Source organism: Tiliqua scincoides, chromosome 11 (assembly GCF_035046505.1).
Source record: "Tiliqua scincoides isolate rTilSci1 chromosome 11, rTilSci1.hap2, whole genome shotgun sequence".
NCBI classification, from domain to species: Eukaryota; Metazoa; Chordata; class Lepidosauria; order Squamata; family Scincidae; genus Tiliqua; species Tiliqua scincoides.
The window spans coordinates 7,987,943-8,003,387 of record NC_089831.1 but is presented as its reverse complement, the minus strand read 5'-3'; the positions used below and the strand labels follow the sequence as shown (position 1 = coordinate 8,003,387).

The following is a 15,445-nucleotide window of genomic DNA, read 5'->3' as shown; positions in this document are numbered from 1 at the left end:
TAAATCCAAGGAGTGTGATGGTAGCAACACAGGGTTCCTTAGACCAGTGTTTCTCAAATTGTGGGTCGGGACCCACTAGGTGGGTCATGAGTCAATTTCAGGTGGGTCCCAATTCATTTCAATATTTTATTTTTAATATATTAGACTTGATGCTACCATGGTATGTGACTGCATTTGGAAAAATGTTACAGACCTGTACATTGAACAAGCTACTTTGTATATTCTTTGATCAATGATAGTCAATAGGACTTACCCCTGGGTAAGTGTGGGCAGGATTGCAGCCTAAGATTGTTAAAAATTGTCCTGCTTGATGATGTCACTTCCGGTCATGATATCACTTCCGGTGGGTCCTGACAGATTCTCATTCTAAAAAGTGGGTCCCAGTACTAAATGTCTGAGAACCACTGCCTTAGACCTTTTTGTGTCAATGGGGTGGCAATGGAGATGGGCAGAATGGGAGCAAAACAGGCAGGGGGAAAGTGGCAGCAGCTGAAATAGTCTTTGGAAACCAGATCTACCAGTCTTCCCAATGCAGAGCTCAGGTCTACCTTTCTGCCCAGAGCTGGCAGCTAGATACAGTAATATAGAAAATCAAACATACTCCTAAGTCTTTCTAAAATCTTTCAAATATTACCCCTGCTAATTGGGTAAGAGGCACCTTTTCAAGTGGGTGCTTCTCTTTTTAGCAGGTGCTTCTCTTTTTAGCAGGGGGAGAATAACTGGCCCACCTCACACCAGCAGTGTCTTTTCTAGTGGCTGTCTGCTGGTGTTCTTTTGCATTTGTCTTTTGTTGGTGTTCTGTCTGCTGATGTTCTTTTGCATTTTTTTAGATTGTGAGCCCTTTTGGGACAGGGAGCCATTAGTTATTTGATTTTTCTCTGTAAACCGCTTTGTGAACTTTTAGTTGAAAAGCAGTATATAAATACTGTTGTTATTATTATTATTATTATTATTATTATTATTATTATTATTATTATATTTATTATATATTATTATATATTAACATATATTATTACATAACATAACATATTATTATTATATATTAACATATATTATATGAATAATAATAATAATAATAATAATAATAAATATAGAAAATCATTGCAGGAAATCAGTATCGTATTTAGGCTCACACTAGAATGGAAAGTGTCCTTTGTACACTAACACTGTCATCTGCAGCAGCTGCAGTCGCGCAGCTGTGTCACTGAGCTCCTCTATACTCCTTCATGGTAAGCAGATCCACAAGCAAGGAGCTACTGTAGCAGGTCAGTTTTCTCCCAGATGTGACACTGTGAAGGAATGTATGCATTCCTGAGCCTGGTGTGTATGGCTTGTGGCAGTAGTCGCTGCCATGTGCACACAGTAATGCCCCCAGCATCCCATGTGGGCAGCTAGTCTGGGTAAGATTGGAAAATGTAAGATGCCAGGAAATTTCTGGGGCCCCTTTCTGACCCTGGGCCCAGGTTCAAATTATCCCCTTTATCCCCCCCCCCTTTCCAGGCCTTTTACTGTACCACTCATGCCCAGATTCTTCAGCAAGCCTAATCAAGTCAATGCCTCAGAGAAAGGATGCCTGGGCAGTGCCAGGCTGCATGCAGTCAGCTGACTCTAGGCCTTGTAAACCATACATCTCCAAGCCAGCCCAGGGTTCTGATCTAGAGCCAGCCCAGAAACACTCCATGTGCCCTTTCCTTTTTTAAAAAGAAGTGTAATTGTAGAAGACTGTGTTCCCTCCCTCAAAATCACTGCAGCAGACATCTTCCTTTTCTTTTTTTAAGATGTCAGTTTCACTTTTCTCTTTTGATTGGAACTGTCATTGACAAAATAAAATATCAATAGACAAGCTGAAAGCTCTATTTATATCGTGGTCACAGGTACTGAATATTGCTCTGTGAGGGACAGCAGGAGGTTCATAAAAAGAGGGGGGATGAAAGGGGTTGGCATGCACAGTGCAACATCATGTGGTTAAGCCTGCAAGTCCATGCATTCCAGTGTCATGCCTCCCAGCAAGGAAATAAGCAAGTGTGGGAGTCCCCCTGTTGCCATCGCAGAAGGTGCAAGTGGACAACATTAGAGCAGCAATCACAAGTAATCGTTTCACACTCCAGCCAGACAGCAGATATTGATAGCATCTGTTGCTAATACCTCTGAATGAAGGGATGTTAACAGTGCAGTGGGTAAACTTGTCCATCACAGTACAACTGAAGAGTGTTTCTCCCTCCTTCACCCATGCCCACCCAACCAGGCTTCTGAGGGGTAGCTTTCTGTCATTTCAGACTCTGTATAGTTAGAAATGAATGCAATCAGCAATCTTTGTTAATATCAGCAGCTAACTACTCAGAACATTTGAAAAATAACAACCATCTCGCCAGGTGTTTTTACATGTGAGACTTAAATCAGTTTGCTCTTATTTCAGGCTATAATGGAAATCCAAAACCTAGATTGGCCAGAATGTGCATTTACTAGATTTCTCACCCATGGGCTTTCCTACATTAATAATATCAGCACCTGGCACAGAAACCAAGCATGTGTCCCATTGCAGCCACCGTGGATTTTGCAAGATCTGGCCCAAGCAGGGACAGGACCGGCAGCACAATCCTATGCAACTCCCTGTGTGGTGGTGCAGCAGCACTAACAAGAATTCCACTGTATACCTCAGGGGAGTTTCAGTATGTTAAGGCCTCTTTGGGGGAAGGGAACATTTGTCTCCTTGTCCCAGAATAAACCCCAACAACTGCCATGTGTCAACTCAGATCTGCACCAGGTCTATAGCTGATGCAAGTCCACATTGACCCATGAAGGCGGATCAGGCCTGGGAAGGGGGTTAGGGTTCAACAGGCATCACTGCCATAGGACTCAACCCCTTTATGGGCCCAATCTGCCCTCCTTCCTGCCCTTGTTACCTCCTTGTTCCACTCACCCCTCCCCTGATTCACCCCTCCCTACCTATTTCCTGACCCCTGTGCAAACCTACCAGTGGTGGCAGGCATCTGCTCCCTGTCATAGCATGGATCCAGATGCTTGCCAGCGCTGTGGCATTTGCAACAGCCATAAATAAACTGCTGTAATGCTTTTTCCAGCTGCGTAAGTGGCCTTTGGATTGGGCCTAAGGATGGGCCATAAGCTTATTTCCAGAAAGGGACAAAATGTCAACAGTATGTCATCTGTGGTCAAAAGATTTTTGCATTAAATAGCTTTGGTGAACTGAGGTGTTCTTCAAGGATTTTTTCCCCCTTGATTGATTGGACTCTGGGGGAATTTTAGCCTCTTCAGTCCCTTCATATCACATCCTCTTTCCTTGAATCCAAACTGAGAGGGCCTTCGGGCAAAGACTGGGCTTTTAAACAGTTAAGGAGCATCTGCATACATAATAATGCAGCTTGCTGTTACGCTCTTTTTCACAAAACATACTGAGGGAGGTGCAAGACTATCAGGCAGCTCACTAGGCACGTTTCAAAGGTTGGTAGTAATACCATAATACAGTGGGTTTTAATACAGTAATGCACTGTATGCACTGCTGAAACAGAGACGCCTGCGTTGGCTCGGTCATGTTGTGAGAATGGATGATGCCCGGATCCCAGTGGATCTCCTCTATGGAGAACTTGTGCAAGGAAAGCGCCCTACAGGTAGACCACAGCTGCGATACAAGGACATCTGCAAGAGGGATCTGAAGGTCTTAGGAGTGGACCTCAACAGGTGGGAAACCCTGGCCTCTGAGCGGCCCGCTTGGAGGCAGGCTGTGCAGCATGGCCTTTCCCAGTTTGAAGAGACACTTGGCCAACAGACTGAGGCAAAGAGGCAAAGAGGCAAAGAAGGAAGGCCCTTAGCCAGGGAGACAGACCAGGGACAGACTGCACTTGCTCCCAGCGTGGAAGGGATTGTCACTCCTGAATTGGCCTTTTCAGCCACACTAGACACTGTTCCAGAACCACCATTCAGAGCGCGATACCATAGTCTCTCAAGACTGAAGGTTGCCAACAACAACAACAATATAGTAATTCCATAATACAGTGACCCACCAGCCAGGGAAAGCCCTGTCGCTGCCCCCTTAAGAGACAGGGAGGAATAAAGTCAGTGATGCAATTGTCAGGATTGCACCACTGCTGGGGGGGGGGAATAAAAGGCAAATTTTTCACAACACTGGCCTCCCAGGGGGTACAGGGAGCCTGCAGATGCTTTCACAAGGCTCCCAAAGTCTCAGAATGGCTAAAAATAGTGACCGTGATCCATTACTTGTTTACATCGCATCTGCAGGCTCCCCGCATCTCCAAGGAGGCTGGCACTGTGAAAAGTAAGTTTAAAAAAAACACCCTTTCATCCACAGCAGCGGCGCAATCCTGGCAATCACATGGCTGCCATTATTCCTCCCTTGCAAGGCTTAGGTGGTTCCCAACTTCTAAGGACAAATTTGGGAACCACTGCCATAATACAATGGCATCGTTCAGTGGCCCAATCCTGTCACCCTCCCCCTTGTATACACACACACACACACACACACACACACAGAGCATCTATATGCTAATTAAGAAATTATAAGTAAGATAAAGTATTTTCACATGGGCAGTGAAACATAGTTATATTTAATTATTGATTTGTGAATCCTCCATCCAATCTTTTGTTTTACACTGTTTGTACTTTAAATATGCCAATAAAGGTTTCTTCTCTTGTATATTTAATTATTTCTGTTGCACCTTTTCTTATGAATATATGCAAATTTAAAGCTTTGATATTTCTATTCTCTTTGTCCTTTCTATTAGAAATAACTTTTTTGTTTGCAGTGTTACGGGATGAGGCCTTTTGACTTGACCTATGTAAGGGGGCTAACGTGGCTTAATCCAGCCCTGCAGAAATTGGAATAATAAATGATTCCCATAGGGAAGCTTTAAGGCTTGCATGTCATCCATTGGTGGGTGGGTTAAAAGTAGAAAGGGTTTTGGAGAGAAGAAACTGACTTTGAGCTTAAGTTGTTGGGGAAAGTAGGTGAGGTTAAAGGGAGGATTTTTTTTTCCCCAGTTAAGAAGAGACAGAAGCATGCTTGCAAGCAGGTGGCAAAGAACCAGACAAAAGTGGAGGCAAGGAGGAAAGTAGGGAAAGGTGACAAAGGCATTCTGAGCTCACACATATACACCAGGAGATGTGTGATTTAGACCTCCTGCCCCATAGATCATAACTGCCCATTAAAAACCACAGTAGGATCCTAGTACTGATCCAAGCTTATCTGAATAGGAGCTTATCTGAACAGGAATCCAAACTTTGGCTCTCAATAGGAGAAAATAAAGTAACCTGATGTAATGCATATAACTAGGACAGAGCCTAAGAGGCACGTGTCCCGGGCACTATGGCAAAGCGAGGCGCATGACTACTTCACAGACTCCACCCTAGCTATGGAGCAGGAGCTGGAACTTCACTTCCCCTGTTCCTTCTCCTTCAAAGGGGAGCCTCCTCAGGAGAAGGAACAGGGGGCAAAAACCACCAGCACCTCCTCCTCTGGTGAGAACCCAGAAGTGACTGCCTTGCACCACTTGCAGTGCAAGGCTGTCACTTTGAGGTTTTCCATGGAAGAGGAAGCTCTTTCTGCGCTGCCTTCACGCCCCTGTTCCTTCTTCTGTGGAGGCTCTTTCATAGGAAAAAGAAAGGGTGTGAAGCTGCCGCAGTGAGCACCCCCTCCTCTGGAGAGAATCTGGAAGTGATATCACAACGTAACGTGATATAGGGCACAATCCTAACCAGGTCTACTCAGAAGTAAGTCCTATTTGGTTCAATGAGACTTACTCTCAGGAAAGTGTGGTTAGGATTGCAGCCATGACATCACCTGGACAGGGCATTAGGCCTCTGAATGAATAACCTCACACAAATGTATATGGAGAAAGATAGAGTTTTAAAATGTAGAGTATTTTCTGGGAGGGGGCAAGGGATTAAGAGAAGATGAAACACATATCAGGCTGGGGTGCCAAATGTAACTGACCAAGAACATGTGATGAAAAGTGAGGGTGGGCGACATATCATTTCTGACATAGACAAATTGTTAAAGTCAAGAAATAAGATGATTATAAGGGATCAGAAAGAGACTATCATTGACTTCATCCCATTGCAGATATTGAATTATCAGGGTATCTGTTGTCAAGAGAATTAATTCAATGCGTACTCTGAACAACATTATTTTCTGTGTCCAGACTACACCCGACCCACCCCACCAGCTCAAAGTGGATACCACCGCTATCAATTCCTCCTGTTTGCACAGCCTCCTCGGGAGACCATATCCTTGAGCCCAGAAGAAGAAGCATTTTCAGGTAAGGAATGACTCCACTTTGTGCCCCCAGGAAAGGAAGTCTGCATTTGCTCCTTTAGTACATTACTTTCAAGAAATGCACTGATGCATAATTTTCTTCATGTTGATTTGTCTATTTCCAGCATCATAAAATTTCATACCAAATAGTGGTTCCCAAATTTACCTGGGTCACGTTGCCCCCGCAGCCTCTTCTTGCCAGCTCAGTCAGGCACCACCATCTTAGATATCACAAAATCTCATGAGGTCCAAGTTGGTAGTGCCTAAATTTCACAAGATTTCATGAGATTCAAGATGGCAGCACCCATACGAATGACCACATGATGGTGTTGACTTGATAGGCCAGAAAAACAAATATCCCAAGCAACCTTAGTTTAAAACTACGCAGGAAGTTGTTTTTAAGGTGACATGCTCATTGGTGTAATGAAGATACAATCGAGAAATTGTCTTCTCTTGCTTGATACCCCTTTCCCTTTTGCACTGTAGCTAAAGCCATTTTTATCATTTTGAGTGTCATAATAGTTTCCATTGCTTTATCCACCTCAGTCTGCTTCTTCTCCTCCACAAGGAGACAAATCCTGGGCTGGCTTCAGCATTCCCTTTTGTCAGGCCAGAATGATGTACATCTGCGCAAGACCTGTTGCAACATTGCAAACTGTAGCTCAGCATCCTTTACATCAGTTAGGATCTATACTTAGCGCAGTGCCGCCCCTGCTCAGCTTCTGATTAAGAGTAGATCCCATACTTTTGTCAAAATAGGTTGTGATACATGGAAGCTTATGCCTCAGTAAATAAATATGTTAGATATATGCTACCATAAGACTCCTTTGTTCTGGTTTTCAAGGCTGTACACCTTACAGGTGAATGAACAGCTTTTGCACTGAACTCTTCCCTAGCCCTGCACAAAACAGCTGAGTTCTGTCTCGGGGCCTCACTTTTGCCCTACCCCATGATCCAAAGGGCTCCGGCCAGGCTCCAAACTTGTTAATTTTAAGATTGGCAACCCTATCCCCAATAGTTTGAAGACGACCCAGTGCAAGTATGCCAAGCAACAGTTCATCAAACCAATTTGTTCTGGTTAAAAATGGCAAAAAGGGCTGTAATTTGACCTTGTACTTGACCTCACTTCTTATTTGCTCCCTTTTGTAAATGCCTCCCTTGGTATCTTAGCTGAGAAATTTCCCCTTTCAACTTTGTTAAATCCTTTCCTAGAGCAACTAATTCTGTGGGCACAGATCTGCCAGATATTATATAGCAGCGGTTCCCAATATCCTACTCGGACTTTGGGACTTGGGCATTAAGTCTTTGCGGAGGTGGGGCAATAGCCACGATGCAATGCCTAGGATCACACCACTGCTAGGACAGATGGGGGTTCACTTATCTAAGTGAATACTTATCTAAGTCTTTGGGAGTACGGAGAGTCCCACGGATGCCAAGCCTCAGAATGACAAAAAATAGTGATTGGAACCCACTTCTGTTTTCATGATCAAGAAGGCGTAGGTTGCCTTTTGTTTCTGCTGCCTATCAATGTAAAGAAAGGAAAGGTAATGTTATCTTACTTGTTAGTGGTCAGAGAAGGTCTACTGAATTCTGGTTATAAGGCTGCTTTATTCCTTTTTAAAATATTTTTTTCTTTGTGTAAAATCACACATTCTTGCCTTCCATAGATGAAGGGTCCTTTTGCTGTGCTTTTTCATGTATGTTTAGATCAGGGGTGTCCAAACATTTTGGCAGGAGGGCCACATCATCTCTCTGACACTGTGTCAGGGGACAGGAGAAAAAAATTAATTTACATTTAAAATTTGAATAAATTTACAGAAATGAATTTATTAGAGATGGAACTTGTATGAATTATTATTATTATTATTATTATTATTATTATTATTATTATTATTATTATTATTATTATTATTATTAGAGATGGAACTTGTATGAAAGAATGGAGGTCTTGCAGTAGCTCAAGGCCTATAAAAGGCCTTGCACAAAGCAAGGTCAGCCTTTTCTTTACTGCCACTGCTGCATCACAGATGTGAAACAGCAAGTAGCGGAAGGAGCCCTCATCCCACAGCTCAGGTGAAAGTTTGAACACTTGTCCTCATGCTGAAAGCAGTTGCATTGAGCCAGCATGGGCTCCAGCAAGTCTCCGGAGGGCCAGAGTCTCATTGGAGACTGGGGGCTCCCCATGGGCCTGATTGGGAGCCCCCGAGGGCTGCAAGTGGCCCCCGGGCTGGGGTTTGAGCACCCCTGGTTTAGATTAATGAATTATCCTCAAAACCAAGTTGATTGTGCAAGTTCATCTTAGGATATTGCAGGAAGTGACATCACTATTGTCAAAAACTAAGAAGTACTTGGAAAATAATTGTTGAAGATGATGTGTTTTTTGAAAGAAACATGATTATGATCCTAAAACTGCTCTGTACTCTAGCAATGGCTGCAAGATTTAAGCTTAGTTGATTGTTTTGGGGGAGGGGGACAAAATTACGTCTGAAAAGCAAATAGGTTTATGTTTTATGTGGTCTTGGTGTGCTAACGTAATAGGGAATGAAAATGAGTACTAGATTCTGTTTTTTAAATTGTCAATTTTCTCATGCTTTCCTCAGTCCTCACAAAGAGTCCTACACTGAGGTTTTGGCAATATGGAAATGTATTTACATTTCATTAATTAATGAACCAAATGCATTGATCAATGAAAGTATCTTCCAGCAAGGAACATAAATCTCTTAAAATAAATAATAAATCTAGTTATGTTAGATATGAGACTTGTATTACCTTAGCTAGAGTGCCTGCATTTTGACTGTGAACAAGATATTTTAGTACAGGATATTGCTTTTGGCTTGGAGATGTTTGGCTTTTTCATGTTTGTATCAATTACGCAATCTGTTGTATTCCACTATGATCTGTGGCAACCCTTTCACAACCCTGGTCTTCACAAAGTCTAATCCAATTCCTTATTCTCCTTGGCCAACATGACTCAGAGCCCAATCCTGAGCTCAGCAGTCCGGCTTTCTGCTGGAGCGCACTGTCGCAAACGTGCCATAAGGCATGTCTGCGAGGCTTACTGCAGGGCCAGCACCTGTGCTAGCCCAGGGCTGGACTAGTGCTGGGCTAGCGCCAGGCAGGCACCCATCCTCCGTTGCTCAGGGGTCTCATGGACCGCTGAGTCGCGGCACAGTAAACAGGGCAGGGAGGGGGGGTGACGGGGAGGCGGGGAAAGGGCAAGCAGGAGGGAGGGAGTGGGGAGGCAGAGAGGTGGGTCCGTTGAAGCTCCTCTCCACCGAATCCTGTCCGTTTGTGTAGGGCTCAGTGCCCTACACGAACACTTTTACCTTGCTCTAGCAGAAAGACCCAGATCTGACAGCCTAATCCTGAGCAGCTTGGATTGTGGCACCTGCAACACCCCTTCCCTCCCCCACAAAGACTTATCTGGTTCCCAACTTCCCTGTAGGAGTTTGGGAACCACTGAACTAAATATTTCTTAACTTACATTAACCAAAAGCTGTATTTTTTTTAAAAAGTTACATTACACTTGCATTAACCAAACACTTACATTAACCAAGGGAGTATATAGATTTTGTAACCCGTGGTTTGGTTTGTAACCCATGATGGACTGTCCAATCCCATCTTAAAGGCATCTAGACCAGATGCCATCACCACATCCTGTTGGCAAGGAGTTCCACAGACTAACTACACTCTGAGTAAGAAATATTTTCTTTTGTCTGTTCTAACTCTCCCAAGTTCTGTTTGTGTAACTGAATATCTGCATAAGGTTGAATATGTGGTAAAGTTGTGGCTAATACCCTGAAATTAGATACCAGTGTGAAATCTGGTTAGCGTAGTCCTGCTGCATTTTGTCACCCCAAGACTGGATCTGCCTGTGGGAAGCGTTTTGACCTTGCTCAGCCAGCCCCTGGCCTATGACAGGTGCCAATTCACAGGAGTCTGGCATGGGTGGGTGGGGTATTTCAAACCTAAACTGCATTCTTTTTAGCAATCCAGTTTGAATTAACATATGGGGACTGGTCACACATATGGGTTTGCTGTGTGCTCAGCAGTGCAGGTTTATGTGAGAAACCAAGTTCACAAATTGGCATGGAGCAGGTCACTGGGGAGAGCCTGCCCTGGGTGACGCATCCTGGGGGTGATGGGCACACCACCTGCCAAGCAGAGGCCCACACCATGTTTGCTGACAGATTCCCTTCCCCCCTGAGTCTCCAAGTGGCTGGAAATAACCATCCTGGAAGCAATTCAGTGGTGTGCACGATTGTGATGACATTATCACGTCACTGCCAAATCACTTCTGGGTGCTGCGCCTTCCCTCTGGTAAGCACAGTTTCATGGGGTGTCATGCAGTATGGGGGTAACGTGCGGCACGTGCTCTTGGTACTCCTCTGATTGGCATGTTAGCAATCGTGGTGCTTGGCAAATGGATTTAGGTGACCAGTTGCTGCTTGCCAATTCAGGCTGGACTGAGAAAGACAACCAAATTTGAGAGACAGCATCCAGATTGAAGTCCCTTGGAAAGCAAAGCAGAAAAGGAGGGTGGGGTGGGGTGGGGAGGGGTCTTGGAGACTGTGAAACTTAGGACAAGTCCCTGCTGGTGCATCCAGGAGCTGCAAAAGTTTCATCAGTGTCACCTCAAAGCTATTATGCATATCAGGCCATGAGATAAAATCATGAATAATGAGATTTACAACAGGGGTTGCACAAACAGCCTCGCAACAATGCTCATAAAATAACAGTGCTGCTGAGCCAAGCACGTCCTGAGCACAGAGGGACAACTTGGCTCCCAAATCAAAACCTGGCATGGCGAATTTTTGCACAAGCAGAATTTCAGGAGGGAGATGAAAGGCGAGATAAAGGAATGTGGCAGCCTCACCCATTGCGACACAGCAGCATGTGAGAGAAGCACCAGTCATACATGAAATCAGTTGGTGGAGCCAGAGAAACAACAGGTGCAAGATGTGCCGCCACAAAGAGGCATTAATCACCTGTAAAGGAAGGGAGCCCTTTGTCAGAGGAAGCAATTTGAGGAAAGGGCAGGGCAGTGTGCCAGAGGATGCTGCATTGCTCTGCCCACCTGTGCAACAAATACTATGATAGCCTTTACACTACAGTGTTCTAGAGCATTGCCTAGACAGCAGTCCAATCCTATCTGCCACCCATGACACGCCCCTGTCACTGACTTAGGCTGAGTAGGATTGTTTAACAACATAAGAACAGAAGAAGAGTCCTGCTGGATCAGGCCAAAGGCCCATCTAGTCCAGCTTCCTGTATCTCACAGTAGTTCACCGAATGCCTCGGGGAGCACACGACAACAAGAGACCTGCATCTTGGTATCCTCCCTTGCATCTGGCATTCTGAGGTAACCCACTTCTAAAATCAGGAGGTTGCACAGACACATCATGGTTTCTAACGCGTGATGGACTTTTCCTCCCTAAATTTGTCCAATTCCCTTTTAAAAGGTATCTAGGCCAGATGCCATCACCACATCCTGTGGCGAGGAGTTCCGCAGACTAACTGCATACTGAATAAAGAAATATTTTCTTTTGTCTGTCCTAACTCTCTCAACACTCAATTTTAGCAGATGTCCCCTGGTTCTGCTGTTGTGTGAGAGGGAAAAGAATATTACTCTGTCTACTCTATCCACCCCCTGCATGATTTTGTATGTCTCCATCATGTCCCCCCTCAGGTGCCTCTTTTCTAGACTGAAGAGCCCCAAGCACTGTAGCCATTCCTTGTAAGGCAGTGGTTCTCAAACTCTCTGGGAAAGTTTGATAGCCACTAAGTCTTTGCGGGGGAGCAGGGAAGGGGGTGGGGGGAAGGCAGCGATGTGTTCCCCAGGTTCACATAGCTAAGGGAGGTGCAAGGACTGGCATGCACTTACCAGTCTCTGCAATAGCTTCCCGGGGGTGTGGGGAGCCCCGTGCGACTGTCTGCAGGGCTCCCCAGCCTTCAGAAAGTGAAAGCGGAATGATCGTGCTCCGCCTCCGGTTTGCAATCGCAAACCAGAAATGGAGCACAATCACACCACTTTCACTTTTTGAAGGCTGGGAAGCCCTGCTGAGGGTTGTACAGGCCTCCCTGCACCCCCAGGAGGCTGCTACAGGGGCTGGTAAGTAAATGCCAGTCCCTGAGCAATGCGATCCTGGGAATTGCACCTCTGCCTTCCCCTGCCCCGCCCCTTAAGGGGACAGAGGTTATGGACCTCAGGCTGGGGCAATTCAACGCCCTAGTTTGAGAAGCCCTGTTGTAAGGGGTGCCCCAGCCCAGGAATAATTTTGGTTGCTCTCTTTTGCACCTTTTCCATTTCTACTATATCTTTTTGAAATGTGGCAACCAGAACTGGATGCAACTGTTTGGTTATTATTGAGCTATTCTGGTTACTTTCTAGACCAGGGCCTCTAAACTTTTCAGCCAAAGGGCTGCATCAAATATCTGGCCCAGTGTCGAGGGCCGGAAAAAAAATTAAATATAAAATTTAAATAAATTCATTAGAGAAGGAACTTAGATGAATGAATGAATGGGCTCAGATGTCCAGGATTTCTCCAAGCACCAACACAGCCCAAGAAATAAAGCACATACACTTAAATGGACCCCCATTCCCCCACCCCACAAGCACAATTCTGATTGTGTTTGGTCAACTGGGCCAGAGGGGATCAGAGGCTGGCCACGGGCCAGATAGAGGCACTCCCTGGGGTTTGGAGACCCCTGTTCTAGACTGCTGACTTTGAGCTAGGACCAGGAGGGGTTTTGTTGATTGTTTTCTTTGTTGATTATTTTCTCCCTTCCCTTCCAGATGTTGGCATGTGTTTTCAATGATCTGAGAGTAATAGCAGTGGGCTAAGTGTCTTAGGGTGCAATCCTAACCCCTTATGTCAGTGCTTTCCAGCACTGACATAAGGGCAATGCAGCTCTGAGATAAGGGAACAAACATTCCCTTACTTTGGGGAGGCCTCCATGAGTGACACCCAACTGCAGGATGCAGCACATGTCCCATTGGCACCACTATGCCAGTGCTGGAAAGCACTGACAGAAGGGGATAGGATTGTGCCCTTAGTAGTACAGTATTAGTACAGTGACAGACATGGGGGAGCATGTGGTTATGTGAGGAGAGGGGTCTGTTACAAGGGAAGACAGACTTGCTGTATATGGACTGTCTCTTCTTCTGGACCTCCCTGTGGCCAACAGGGTTTTGGTGATTTTGGTGGCAGCCCCTCTAACCTGAAATTGTTGCTATAGGATGTCAGTAACAAAAATCTGGCAGATGCTTACTAAAAATTAAGTGAAGGGCAAACAAAACTTACAATCATCAGGATTAACTAAAACAATATACTGATCATGAGCTGCCAAGACCAGGATTGGAGTTTGTCTGGCCTTCCCAGGGACATTTGAGCTTCCTCCCCCCCCCCCCCCGCTGCAGGGAATTTGTGGGAGCCCAGAGTAGGGTGGGGCCTGAGGGCTCTTAAGGGGACCCAAGCCAGGCGCACTTCCTCTTTGCACGTGGATGTGCAAAAATTACTGACTCGTTCAGTAATTCCCGTTCACCACCCACAACATGAGGATGAAATATTGCATCACTGCTGCAGTTATATCCAGTGAATTGCATAGAAACATTCACCATCCAGTTGGTAATTGGCCAGGATCCTTCACTTATCAGAAGAGCACATTGTTATAATGGCCACCTCCTGGTCCACTGGTAAAACTTGGTGGAAAAGAAAATGCAAGCACAGATGCTGGACCTGGATATCCCTCCTCCCTGGCAGGGCTAATAGCAGCTTGTGAAAGAGAAAGTTTAAATCTGGGACCAAACTTGGGGGAAAGGGTTGAACACCCCTCTTCCCAGCATTACTGCTCTGATCAAGTGGGGCGACCCCACGTCTGTTCCCTAGTAGCTGTTTTTAAACAGTTGGGAGAATTGATGGCAGATCTCATGTGCTTTGGCCTTAAGTGTGAATCCCAGAGCCGCACGGGGCTGACATTCAGTTGCATAATAGCCAGAAAGGCTTCATGCGGCTGGATCCTGCATTTGTTTATTTAAAGACATGCGTCCCACATTATCTTTCAGTTCAAAGCCGCTTACAATGCTTGTTAAAACAATAAATGTTACAAAAACAAATTCAATTGAAGCAGAATAATCACATTAAACATTACTTGTAAAAACAGCGATGGAGGACAGAACAAGCACAGTGGAAATAGGTAGGCTTTGATAGTGTAAACAGAGGGCCTGTTGGAACAGGAAGGTTTTACAAGCATTCTGAAATGCCTGCAGGTGCAGAACTGGTTCATATGAGAGTGAATGCCATCATTCCGAGGCCAGCATTGTCAAGGCCTCACTCCACAACGCACAGACCTATCAGCCCTCTACCAGTAGATCCACTAGTCTGCAGCATTGTGCGGTGATCATGCAGTAATATAATTAATATTGTATTATAAGGTTTTAGCTGGTTCCAACTGTGGGATTCAGATCCAGATTTCAGATCGAGTTTCACATTTTTTTTCATGACTTAGCCTATGACAGTGACATTTTCTTTCATTCTGTCATTAAGAAAATGACATTTTCTTAGCCTATGTAGAGTTAGAACAGAAAACAAGGTTGCAGCGTGATAGAGGCATTGAACTTGATCCCTTCCCTCTGTAAGAGAAGATGGGATGTTTTGCCTAGCATGATTGGACATGGCTGCAGAATTGTTATTATTATGCCAACTGAACCATTCCCTCTAAGGCAGGGGTGTCAAACTCATTTCATACAGAGGGCCAAATAGCATTTATCAAGCCTGCTGAGGGCTGGAAGTGATGTCATTAAACAGGTCATAACCAAAAATAAGCACCTCTCACTTAGGAACTCATTAGCTGCAAATAGCAGAAGAGAAAATATGCAAATCTTGATCATATTCAAAATATAGGACAGCCCAATTTTCATGTAGGCTGTCCTTTCAGCAGTAACACCTCAGCACTGCTAAGCAGCCGAGAGCCTGAGGGCCAGATAAAAAGTTTCCGCAGACCACACCCAGCCCCCTTCCGGCCTTATGCTTGACACCCCTGCTCCAAGGTGTCCACGCTAGTGCGCTGACCCCTTTGACAGCTGTGCAGAATCACGGCCATCACAATGCTGCCTCCAGATGTTCGGCACTGACATCACCACATCATTGCTGAACATCC

At 45.1% G+C, this 15,445-nt stretch overlaps 1 protein-coding gene across 1 annotated transcript in view; it reads left to right on the top strand.

Moving 5' to 3' along the window:
• PEBP4 (phosphatidylethanolamine binding protein 4) overlaps positions 1-15,445 on the top strand; it is a 292,098-nt gene that overhangs the window by 253,317 nt on the left and 23,336 nt on the right. Inside the window, exon 6 of the mRNA XM_066639716.1 lies at positions 6,174-6,290. Within this exon, the coding sequence (XP_066495813.1) occupies positions 6,174-6,290 (117 nt within the window). The remainder of the gene's footprint in view (positions 1-6,173; positions 6,291-15,445) is intronic.